This window comes from Armigeres subalbatus, chromosome 3 (genome assembly GCF_024139115.2).
Source record: "Armigeres subalbatus isolate Guangzhou_Male chromosome 3, GZ_Asu_2, whole genome shotgun sequence".
Classification (NCBI taxonomy): domain Eukaryota; kingdom Metazoa; phylum Arthropoda; class Insecta; order Diptera; family Culicidae; genus Armigeres; species Armigeres subalbatus.
This window is the reverse complement of record NC_085141.1, coordinates 24,718,556-24,731,505: the sequence shown is the minus strand read 5'-3', so window position 1 is coordinate 24,731,505 and position 12,950 is coordinate 24,718,556. Positions and strand designations below refer to the sequence as shown.

General features: G+C 38.8%; 1 protein-coding gene across 11 annotated transcripts in view; it reads right to left on the bottom strand.

Moving 5' to 3' along the window:
* The window catches only part of LOC134219152 (high affinity cGMP-specific 3',5'-cyclic phosphodiesterase 9A), a 782,997-nt gene that overhangs the window by 78,062 nt on the left and 691,985 nt on the right, over window positions 1-12,950 (bottom strand). For all 11 annotated transcript variants that reach the window (XM_062697847.1, XM_062697854.1, XM_062697852.1 and 8 more), the window contains one exon: window positions 211-536. In XM_062697847.1, coding sequence (XP_062553831.1) covers window positions 211-536 — 326 coding nt within the window. The remainder of the gene's footprint in view (window positions 1-210; window positions 537-12,950) is intronic.

Here is a 12,950-nt window from a genome sequence, read left to right as displayed (position 1 = left end):
GGTGCGACACAGACCTACGACGAACGCGAAAGACAAAAATGAATGATTTCAAATTAACGCGGCAAATCAACGTAAAACAATTTCTAAGCACATTGCATCTGTTCGGAAAGTACACCGTACTGGGGTTCCACGAAAACTTTATCCCATACTGCAGCAACCAACCAGCATCGCAATCAATAAAATGTTAACAGCCCTGATTTGCAAACTCACCATCTGCGCCACGCAGAAACAGTGCCGGTAGTTGTGGAACGGGACGTCGTTGTAGTGCTTGTAGACCTCGTACAGCCACTCCCGCAGCGTGTCCCGGGGGATTTGAAACTTCTCCAGCAGGTTCAGCTCGACGAACATGGTCTGCATCAGGTGAATCACGTCCCAGTCCTCCCACTCGTAGGAATCGAACGCCGGCAGCCGGAGGGCGGCTTTCACCTCGTCCGGCAGCGTCGTGTCGGCGATTTCCAGGAAGCGCTTCTTCACGTCCGAGTGCTTCGGCAGGCTCGTCTTCCGGAGCGGCGGACAGCGGGGCCGACTGGAGAGACCTGGTCGGGAAGAGAAACGGAACAGAGACAAATGAGGGGAAAGTCAATATGCCACTCGGTAAAGATCACGGTTCGTTTGCACGAGCTTATTTTCCGCCTGTGCATGTTGCGCGTGGATGGGCTTAATATCCGTCCAGAATGAAAATTGAGAACGAAGCAAATTGAATAGCAAGGATAATGTTTCAGCGCTGCCGATTGCAACTGTTTCCTTCCATGCATAACTGCATGGATATTTGAACCGTTGCGTTGGAGGTGGAGCTTTGTTTTGCGATGATAATCAGAGAATCGCTAAGCCTTACTGCACCGTGTCTGTGATAATTGCACAATTCTAGCAAAACACTTGGCGGGAGCCTATTTGTAGAACAAACAAAAAATCGTATTCTGGCTTTTATGTGTTAAAAGTTGTAATGTTGCATCAATAAACGTTACTCGTTAGATTACTACCGCTAAGTTACCAAACCGACTTAATTAGGACGAAAATTTGATAAAGGCCTTTATTTGAGTTTGCTTATGAATTTTACAAATACAGTTTTAATCATTGAAACATTTTTGAAAATTAGTTCCAAAAAATTAGTGAAGAGTGCACATAATTATTAACTTGTAAGAGAGGCTTATAACTCCATCACATTGAAATAACTTAACTGAATGTTCAATAATTGGAATACAATAACAATTATTGAGTTATTAAAAAGTGACTGGGTTATAAACTTCTCTTATTTATAATTAAGTTGATAATTATGTGAATTCCGTATCAATTTTTGAAAGATGTATTCATAACCATTGACGATTCACTTAAATTAGATGTCCGTACATCAACAATAAGCCACGTAGTTACTAAACTGTGAGGCGACAATGTCCCAGTTGTGGGTTGTTTTGCCAAATTGGATACAGGAATATTCTATTCATTGGTTCATCAATCATGCATCAATTGTTAAGTTGACGATATGAAAAAATCCAACTCATGTCGAAGACACAGACATTGCGAAAAGGAACTGGCAGCTTTCATTGTCGGTGCTTAGCTGGTCACATAAACAACAAAGCACGACGTTTGCTTCCATGCCTGTTAAAAACTCTGCGCATCTTCTTCTTCTTTTGGCATTCCCACACTGGGACAGAGCCGCCTCGCAGCTTAGTGTTCATTAAGCACTTCCACAGTTATTGACGGTGAGGTTTCTATGTCAAGTTACCATTTTTGCATTTGTGTATCAAAACACAATGATACTTAAATGCTAAGGGAAGTCGAGAAAATTTCCAACCCGAAAATTGCCTAGACCGGCACCGGGAATCGAACCTAGCAACCCGCAACATAGTCTTGCTTTGTAGCCGCGCATCTTACAGCACGGCTAAGGAGGGCCCTTCTGCGCATCTATGCTTTTAATAACACGAGAAATGTGAAATGAGCATACACATATTTAATCTGATTAATCCCCTAGCGGTATAATGTTGTTTTTTTGTGCATTAAAAGAAAATGTATTTTGATCATAACTTTTCAGCAAGAAAATGTATTTTGGTCATAACTTTCAAACCGCTCCAGTCCATTTTTGGTAAGTGCCTTAAAAGAGTTCAAAAGAGATCATTTTTGCTCACACACATACAGACATTCACACACACACGTACACACAGAAATCACCTCAATTTGTCGAACTGAGTCCATCGGTATAGAACACTATGGGTTAGGGTGGTTCAAAAATCGATTTTGCTCCACAGTGCTCTTCTGATTCTTTACCATGTTCTGAGTGTCCTCTAAAAATTTGAGCTCATTTGGATTAAAACTGATTTAGCACAAGCCGTTTCAAGTTTGCATGCAAATTAGTATGGGAAATTTATTTTTCATTATACTGTTAATGACATTTCCCCATTAAGCGCAGGTTAAAGAAAACCTACATAGCTAAAGGGATACTCAGCTGCTTTCACCCAACGAAAACCGCATGTTGATTAATCGTCCCAATAATTAGTAATGGATTTTAAGACAGGTTGCGAATCTTTAGTCATGATCGTAAAACTTCTTTGAGGGCATCACTGAAATGTGCAGTGCAACATAGTAGCCTGAATTTGTGTGTGCTATCTTTCGCGCCATGAGCAGCAATGTTGCCTGTTGATGAGTTATGCAATTAGCTCCAGGAATCCACGGTATAGATTAAATTCGATTACTAATTATTGGAACGATTAATTGAAATGCGGTTTTCATTGAATAAAAGCTGTTGAGTATTCCTTTTAGCTATGTAGGTTTTCATTAAACCTGCGCTTGATGGGGAAGCGGCATTAACAGTATAATGAAAAAATGATTTTCCCCATACTAATTTGCATGCAAACTTGAAACGGATTGTGCTAAATCAGTTTTAATCCAAATGAGCTTAAATTTTCAGAGGACACTCAGAACAAGGTAACGAATCAGATGAGCACTGTGGAGCAAAATCGATTTTTTGAACCACCCTACTATGGGTGTTCTGGTTTTCTTTCAAATATTTTTGGAGCGATACGTATACTTAATATACGTGAAAGCCAAAAATGGGCAATTTTTCAAATTGATGTGTCTCACAAAATGGCGAATTTGGGCGGAATTTCATTATTCATGGTCCTCAGAGCTTCCCGAGTAACACAATTTTGGCCGATTTAGTTGCAGCAACTCATATATGACCTTATTTGGTCGTATATACGTCATAGTAACTCGTATATGACAAGTGTGCTGTTTGGGGTGTTGAGCTCTTGAGTATAGAGCATGATGTTTTACTGCAGGGTGCTGTGTTATTCGTTAAATATTGCTTTTACAAAACTACTGATGCTTTTACAAAACTACTAAGAACTAAATTCTGGACGGAGCTATTTGTAAAGGAACAACAGGGCAGACGACGAAGAGGCAGAACAAGGAGAATTGCAAATCACGATAGGAATGATGATCTGGTATGCTTTGTACATCTTTGAATTGCCATAGTATTGTGCTGTAAAGTGAAAGTTTACGAACTCTTAAATAAGTACAGTCACTCTCAAAATTGAGCGTACAGCATGGATTAGATGAATATATTCGAAAATTCAAAAGGAAATTTAATTGTTGGCTCAGTTGTTTCTAATGCATTTCAATATTCATCCATTCCTTCAATGTATGCGTACATAAAATGTTTAAAAAAAATCTCTAAAGTTCATTTATTTGAAAATAATCTCAAAATACGCCTGTAAGATGTTACAAAATTGAGCGTACAGCGAATTTTTTTTCTATAAAATTTCTTATTATAAACATAATTAATGTATTTTAATATTGTTCGAAGTAATCGATTGTCATTTTCAACCAATCAGCAACCGGTACGATTGTGACAGAAAATCGGTACGATTTTTAATGACTACTTGGCACATCCTATCCTAGGGGTAGACGATACAGAGGGATACGAATATGTAAGCATTTATAAACACATTTGTCAGCACGGGATTCTTAAGGTGAAGGTGGGTTGAGTACCAAAACAAAGCTTTGAAAGTGTTGGTACAATAAAAACCCAGATTAATCCACCTAGCGGTGATGGTGCCTTTCTCGTTCGTTCAAAAGGTTTTAAATAATCTAAAATAACACCAATATGTGGATTGGTCTTATTTTTCATATTTGTTTATATGCATAAAAAAAATTCTCCCCAAACGCAATTTGTTGCAAACAAATCGGATTAGCATAAGAGCAAAAAATGGCATTTAATTTTGTAGTTTTAAAATTAGTATTTTCGCCATAACTTTTGACCCAATTGTACGATCCGTCCAAGTTTCTATAGGAAACAATGGGACAAGATTCTGCGTCGAATGCAATCTGTTGCGAGCGACCTGAGAAGCACACATATTGCACATCAATCACAGTAACTTATATATGACCGGATACAGTCACTATATGGTTATTGCAACCAGATTTGTTGAACTTGTGTTGCTTGGGAATAGATGAAGTCTAATTGCTAAAAAAGTGAGTTAGACTTTTTGAACTCTTTTTCACAATAAATAGTAATTTGACCAGAACATCTAAGCCCATAGTCCAATCTGGACAATTTTCAATAAGAAAATATGAGACATTCTGCGTCGAATGAAATTTAATGCGAGCAAATCGGTTGAGGAAGAGTGCCTGAAAATAAGTGACATTTTTAGAGATTTTCCATAAAAAAAATGGTATAATTTTCGATCCCATAGTCCGATATGGCCAGGTTGAGGATAAGTGCCCGAAAAATGAGTGACTTTTTTTACGCGATTTTTTCGTATGATTTTGTATTTTGGCCATAACTTTCGATCCCATAGTTCGATCTGGCCAATTTCAAATGGGAAACAATGGGACAGGATTCTGCGTCGAATGCAACTTGTTGCGAGCAAATCGGTTGAGGATAAGTGCCCGAAAAATGAGTGACTTTTTGTACGCGATTTTTTCGTATGATTTTGTATTTTAGCCATAACTTTCGATCCCATAGTTCGATCTGGCCAATTTCAAATGGGAAACAATGGGACAGGATTCTGCGTCGAATGCAACTTGTTGCGAGCAAATCGGTTGAGGATAAGTGCCCGAAAAATGAGTGACATTTTTTACGCGATTTTTTCGTAGGAATTTGTATTTTGGCCATAACTTTCGATCCCATAGTTCGATCTGGCCAATTTCAAATAGGAAACAATGGGACAGGATTCTGCGTCGAATGCAACTTGTTGCGAGCAAATTGGTTGAGGATAAGTGCCCGAAAAATGAGTGACATTTTTTACGCGATTTTTTCGTATGAATTTGTATTTTGGCCATAACTTTTGATCCCATAGTTCGATCTGGCCAATTTCAAATAGGAAACAATGGGACAGGATTCTGCGTCGAATGCAACTTGTTGCAAGCAAATCGGTTGAGGATAAGTGCCCGAAAAATGAGTGACATTTTTCACGCGATTTTTTCGTAGGAATTTGTATTTTGGCCATAACTTTTGATCCCATAGTTCGATCTGGCCAATTTCAAATAGGAAACAATGGGACAAGATTCTGCGTCGAATGCAACTTGTTGCGAGCAAATCGGTTGAGGTTAAGTGCCCAAAAAATGAGTGACATTTTTTGAGTAGTTTTGCGCACACACACACACACACACACACACACACACACACACACACACACACACACACACACACACACACACACACACACAGACATCACCTCAATTCGTCGAACTGAGTCGATTGGTATATAACACTATGGGTCTCCGGGCCTTCTATAAAAAGTTTGTTTTTGGAGCGATCATATAGCCTTTACCGTATACTTAGTATACGAGAAAGGCAAAACTGTCATATACTGTAGTAGTATTGGTGTCGTATTTATAAAAACAAAGAATATTAGTAGGGTGGTTCAAAAAACGATCCAGCTCCACCACGCTCAATCGATTCCGTCCCATGCTCCGAGTGTCCTCTAAAAGCCGATTTGAACAAAAACTGATTGAGCACAAGCTGGTTAAAGTTTGTATGAAAGCTAGTATGGGAGACTAAATCTTTCAATACACTGGTTACAGTGCCTCTCCTCCAAACGCTGGCGAAATGAGAACCCACATAGCTGAATGAAAACCGCACCTTGGGAAAGATCCATTGATTACGTAACGCGAAAATAGCATTTTATACCCCGCTCACTCCCATGTCACACTTTTTGTATGAAGTATCTGCTCCTAGTGCGATAGATATACATAATAGACAAAATCTGGCCATTTTGTTGATTATCATGCTAAGGATTCGCAATCACGATTAGAATCGACTCGACTGTTTAATTGGCATTCAATCATCATTTCGGGCTGCTCAAGTGCGGAGAAATGTGTGAAAACTCGATTTTTTCAATGCACTTTGAGAAGAATTGAGTGCAGTGATAAACCCACCAAATTGCGAACGGCTAATAAATTGGCACGAAACTTCTGATTTATGCTGTAATTTGTGCAGAAATGCATAGGACTCTTTGAAGAAACATGTTCATTATCAAGGGAAGTAAATAAATATGCTGTGAGCAGGTTAGGAATGGGCGTTTTTCGAAAAATATCGATACTGCCAAATCGATGTTTTTATTGGCGAAATATCGATGCCAAAAAATATCGGGCGTTGAGACATCAATATTCCGATATATCGATACGCCCAAAAAATTTAAAGCTAAAGCAAAAAAAAACCCAGATTAATCCACCTAGCGGTGATGGTGCCTTTCTCGACCTTCGTAAAATGTGTGTGCTTGAAAAAAGATGAGCTAGTGGCTAGGAGTAAAAAAGACAAATTTCTTTGTCCATTCTATGAAAATCAGATTATTTATGGCAAAGATATTGTAGATCCAGTTGAAAACCGAAAATCATATTTTGTCCCATTTCCGGATGTCGCAACTGCATCGCGAGTGGTGCCCGACTATGGCACAGTTGCGCACTACTCGCGATGCAGTTGCAACATCCGGAAATGCGAGAAAATGCGATTTCGCGGGAACTCGGTTCGGTTTTCAGCTTGATCTACAATATGCTAATAGGAATTTCGACATTTTTGTTTCCTTTTCCAATCTTTTTGACGTACATAATCCTGTTTCATTTCACCCAGTCATATATTTTAAGGATATCACTTTTGGATGTTAGTTGAACTGAAGCTCCGACTACACAAAAAAAAACGAAAATGTCATTCCCATCACGCGAGCGGAGGGCAATATTTGTTATGATATAAATCTCATGACCGTCTTTCTGCCAAACTACCGGATGAAGTGGGAGAGACAGAGACATCATCTCAGTTCGTCGAGCTGAATCGATTGGTATATAACACTATGGGTCTCCAGGCCTTCTGTAAAAGTTTGGTTTTGGAGCGAACATACAGCCTTTTCGTATAAAAAGGCAAAAATGGTGTTTCGGCCATAACTTCCGATCCCATAGTCCGATCTAGCAAATTTTCAATAGGAAACAATGGGACAGGACTCTGCGTCGAATGCAACTTGTTGCGTGTGAATCGATTAAGGTTAGGTGTCCAAAAAATAGGTGACATTTTTTGTGATTTTTATGAAAAAAGGTATTTTGGTCATAACTTCCGATCCCATAGTCCGACCTGTCCAATTTTCAATAGGAAACAATAGGAAAGGATTTTGCGTCGAATGCAATTTGTTGCGAGCAAATCGGTTGAGAACAAGTGCCTGAAAAATGAGTGACATTTCTTACGCAATATTTTCGTATGAATTTGTATTTTGGCCATAACTCTCGATCCCATAGTCCGATCTGGCCAATTTCAAATAGGAAATAATGGGACAGGATTCTGCGTCGAATGCAACTTGTTGCGAGCAAATCGGTTGAGGATAAGTGTTCGAAAATGAGTGACATTTCTTACGCGATTTTTTCGTATGAATTTGTATTTTGGCCATAACTTTCGATCCCATAGTCCGATCTGGCCAATTTCAAATAGGAAACAATAGGACAGGATTCTGCGTCGAATGCAACTTGTTGCGAGCAAATCGGTTGAAGATAAGTGCCCGAAAAATGAGTGACATTTTTTACGCGATTTTTTCGTAGGATTTTGTATTTTGGCCATAACTTTCGACCCCATTGTCCGATTTGGCCAATTTCAAATAGGAAACAATAGGACAGGATTCTGCGTCGAATGCAACTTGTTGCGAGCAAATCGGTTGAGGATAAGTGCCCGAAAAATGAGTGACATTTTTTACGCGATTTTTTCGTATGATTTTGTATTTTGGCCATAACTTTCGATCCCATAGTTCGATCTGGCCAATTTCAAATAGGAAACAATGGGACAGGATTCTGCGTCGAATGCAACTTGTTTGCAAGCAAATCGGTTGAGGATAAGTGCCCGAAAAATGAGTGAAATTTTACGCGATTTTTTTCTGTATGATTTTGTATTTTGGCCATAACTTTCGATCCCATAGTCCGATCTGGCCAATTTCAAATAGGAAACAATGGGACAGGATTCTGCGTCGAATGCAACTTGTTGCGAGCAAATCAGTTGAGGATAAGTGTCCGAAAAATGAGTGACATTTTGTTGAGTAGTTTTGCGCACACACACACACATACACACACACACACACACACACACACACACACACACACACACACACACACACACACACACACACACACAGACATCACCTCGATTCGTCGAACTGAGTCGATTGGTATATAACACTATGGATCTCCGGGCCTTCTATAAAAAGTTTGTTTTTGGAGCGATCATATAGCCTTTACCGTATACTTAGTATACGAGAAAGGCAAAAAGTATTTTGGCCATAACTTCCGATCCCATGGTCCGATCTGGTCAATTTTCAATAGGAAACAATGAGACACTATTCTACGTCGAATGCAACTTGTTGCAAGGAAATCGGTTGAGGATAAGTTCCCGAAAAATAAGTGACACTTTTTTACGCGATTATTCCATAAAAAAAGTATTTTGTCCATAACTTTCGATCCCATAGTCCGATCTGGCCAATTTTCAATAAGAAACAATGGAACACAATGCTGCGTCGAATGCATTTTAATGCGAGGGAATCGGTTGAGGATAAGTGCCCGAAAAATGAGTGACACTTTTTTACGCGATTATTTCGTAAAAAAAGTATTTTGGCCATAATTTCCGATCCCATAGTCCGATCTGGCCAATTTTCAATAGTAAATAATAGAACACAATTCTGCGTCGATTGCAACTTGTAGCGAGGAAATCGATTGAGGATAAGTGCCCGAAAAATGAGTGACACTTTTTTACGCGATTATTTCGTAAAAAAAGTATGTTGGCCATAATTTCCGATCCCATAGTCCGATCTGGCCAATTTTCAATAGGAAACAATGGGACACAATTCTGCGTCGAATGCAACTTGTTGCGAGTAAATCGGTTGAGGATAAGTGCCCGAAAAATGAGTGACACTTTTGCTACATTTTGGTACGTGGGTGCGCACAGACGAACACACATACACACACACACACACACATACACACAGACATCACCTCAATTCGTCGAACTGAGTCGATCGGTATATAACACTATGGGTCTCCTATAAAAAGTTTGTTTTTGGAGTGATCATATAGCCTTTACCGTATACTTAGTATACGAGAAAGGCAAAAAAAATTCGGAAACTACAGATTTTCCATTTCAGGTCAACGAATTACACATCAAAGGTTTGCCGTTTTTAACAGATTGTGCCTATTGTGCTATATTTTTTCTTTTGTTATGTTAGGGATAATGTCTCTGAATTTTAAAAAATCCGATATCACCTACAAAAAATCGATACAGTCAAATATCGAACATAAAAAAATCGATACAAAATATCGATTAATCGGAGCGAAAATATCGATTCCCGATATATCGTATCGGTGTCGTCCATTCCTAGAGCAGGTTAGTAATTTGAATATCAAACTTTTGTTCGGTGCTTTTCGATGCTTTCGAATGTTGGTGGGAGACGAGTGCGGGAGGTGTGGTATTAACCCGTGGAAGGTCCGGTGCCATATTGACTGCCATCGTGGTACTCTTCCAACTATGTCCTTAACAATATACTTCTTGCTTGAAGCTGTCATTACTGCTGTAAGAATGGGATTCTTCGTTCCAATCCGAAACAAAATCTTCAAGATACTCTAATGTCGAATTCGTTTTTAAAAAGTTCCAACCTAGGTTGGAGCCAGTTCCAACCTAAGTGCTGTCAAAGTGTTTTTTTTATTCGCTGTCGGGTTAGCACTGTGTTGTTTCACGGTTTCGCACCGGGTTCACCAATACAACTGTACTTCAACTGTCAAAACCACGTGGGTGGGTGGAACTGGGCGAAATAAACAAGCAGAAGGGAGAATCGAAACTGTCTGTTTATTAAAATAAAATGCGCGTTGAAAATCTTTTTTTCCGATAATTTTGTGATATTTGTTATTGTAGTTTCAAATGAAATTAAACCGGTACTGTTGTCTAGATTCAGTTTTAAATATAATTGTTAGGGAAACTATGTACATATTCATAAATTCAGGGTTTCCTTACTGATTGTGTCCTAAATTAGGTCGGTGGATGCAATTATATAGCTTGGGAATTCCTCCTCCGTTCACAAAATCCGCTAAGAATTGTCAGAAAAATATATTTGAGGAATACCTAATAGAATTATTTCTTATGCAGAATTTCTTTTGAAATTCTTGCAAAACTCTTTCGTGCGTTTCAGAATTGTCTTCGGGAATTCTGCTAAAAATTCTGAAATTCTTTCTTGAATTTTTGGCGATATCTTTCAGGTATTTCTCCATATTTTTTCCAAGGGATCCTTTAGAGGTGAATTCCTTTGGAAATTCTTCTAGGAATATCTTTGAATACTGTTTCAGGATTTTCTCTGGAAGTTGCTCCAGGAATTAATTTGGAAATTCCTACAATAATTCCTTCAGGAAATCTTTCTGGAATACAGGAACTTACTCGAAGTTTCCTTCAGGAATTGCTCCACAAGTTTCGTACATAAGTTTCCCCGGAGGTACCTTGAGCAATTCCTTCGGGAGATTCTTGAAAATTGAAAATGCAAAATCTGGCGGAGAATTTTCCTGAGGTGTGAGGCTACCTTTATCAGGAGAGGTAGAGAGGAAAAAAAATTAGCGAATCCTGGAAAATTTGTATTACAAGCTTCTGAGTGTTCTCCGAAAAAAAAACTTTTGCAGAAATATGTAGATGAATTTTTGTAGAATAGAAAATCTCTTTTGCATGAATTCTATACGGAATTATTGGTATAAAATGTGCATGGGATTATTGAATATAATTAAATAGGTGAACTGTTCCAATCTCTATCTCACTGAACATATGTATATTCATCTCTTCGGGAAACAAAGCAATACAGCACCAATTTCGTCGCCTCTTTTTGTCAACATGCGTGCCCACTGCTGAAAAAAAAATTACAAAAATAATAAACAATCCAAATTTCTTTCCATTGCTTTGTTTTTGATGGGATGAATATCGGAGCCATGAGATGAATTCCAGGAGCAGTTCCCCTATTTATATCCACCCAAAAGTAAATTCCACTATCCGCAAAAATCAGTTTACGCACTTAAACATATTTATTTATCATGATCTGATTAGTCAAGGCCAACGCACTGCCAGTGCACTGGATGTCCTGGATCATATGTTTCGAATCAAAACAAACACGATGCTACGCACACCAACATATCCAATGACAGATGGAACTGAAAATGTTTTGTTATTCAGGGTTCGGGTTGGCACTGACCCAGGTTTAAAAACGAATTCGACATAAGTTTGCTGTTTAGTGAACATCATTAATTGGCGTAGTAAGCCATGCAATCCACAAAAGTACACCCAATATTTTTTTTTACACGGTTGGTATTCTTCAATTTGCCGGTAAACCTGATTTTTCACAGCTTTTTAAATACCATTTGAATTTTCTTTGATTTTTTGTAAATTTTTCATGGGGTTAACTCATAGTTTCATCAACGCTAAAGGTCGTAATCAACTAGAACCCACCCGTGTAAAAAAAGAACCGGGTGTATGTGGTGAATGTTCGGACGGCGGCCTAACATAGCATATGGTTGGCTGTGACATGTGTGATACCTGGTTCCACCCTAGGATAGGATGTGACAATGGAATTGCAACTGCCTTGTTGTTTCTTCAGTCGATTGCTTCGACGAGGTGGTGGCCAGTGCTTCCAAATATTTTTTATGCAAAATCCGCCGTATAGTATATGTAAACAAATCATGTTTTCTCGATCTCTTCCTCCATAACTCATAATACAGGATGCTACGTACTATCAGAAAAAAAATACTGGGAAATGTAAGAGTTTTACAGTGAAATGGGTAAAAAGATGGTCAATAATGTTTCAAATCGAGTGTTTTAAATTAGCATAGCTCTTAAGAATCATACATACATCATTTGCAGCCTAGCATAAATTAATATTACCCAAAAAAAATACAAACTTTTGAATTTTTTCATAAAATTCAATTTAATTATCCAGCAACACGGCGAAGGTAACAACAAGCTGCCCTTTAAAAAAGGTGATACCGCGTATCGAAGTAATAGATTGTCTTTCAGCCAATCAGTAACCGGTACGATTTTGACAGAAAATCGGTACGATTTTTAATAAATAATTGACACATCCTATCCTAGGTTCCACCCGGGATGCGTTGGGGTCACCGAGACGAGTCTCAATCCTGATGGGACTTGGAAATGCAACCATTGTGCTGTGGATGATGCCAATGACATTATCAGTCAACGGACCGATAAATCCAAGCAAAGTTCGGTGAGTAGCAGAACGCGAAAGGAATTGCTTTTACAACAGCTTGAGGAACAACGGACGCTCAAACTCAAACAACGGGCGGAAGAAGACGAAATCCGCAAAAAGAGAGCAGAGGAGGACGAGGCCTTCCTTATGCAAAAAGTGGACATCATCCTGGCAGATGAGAACGCAAGAATAGAAAGTAAACTGAGTGGTCAGGCAAGTAGAGAGAAAGTTGCGGCCTGGCTCAGTAGCGATCAAGTTGTCCAA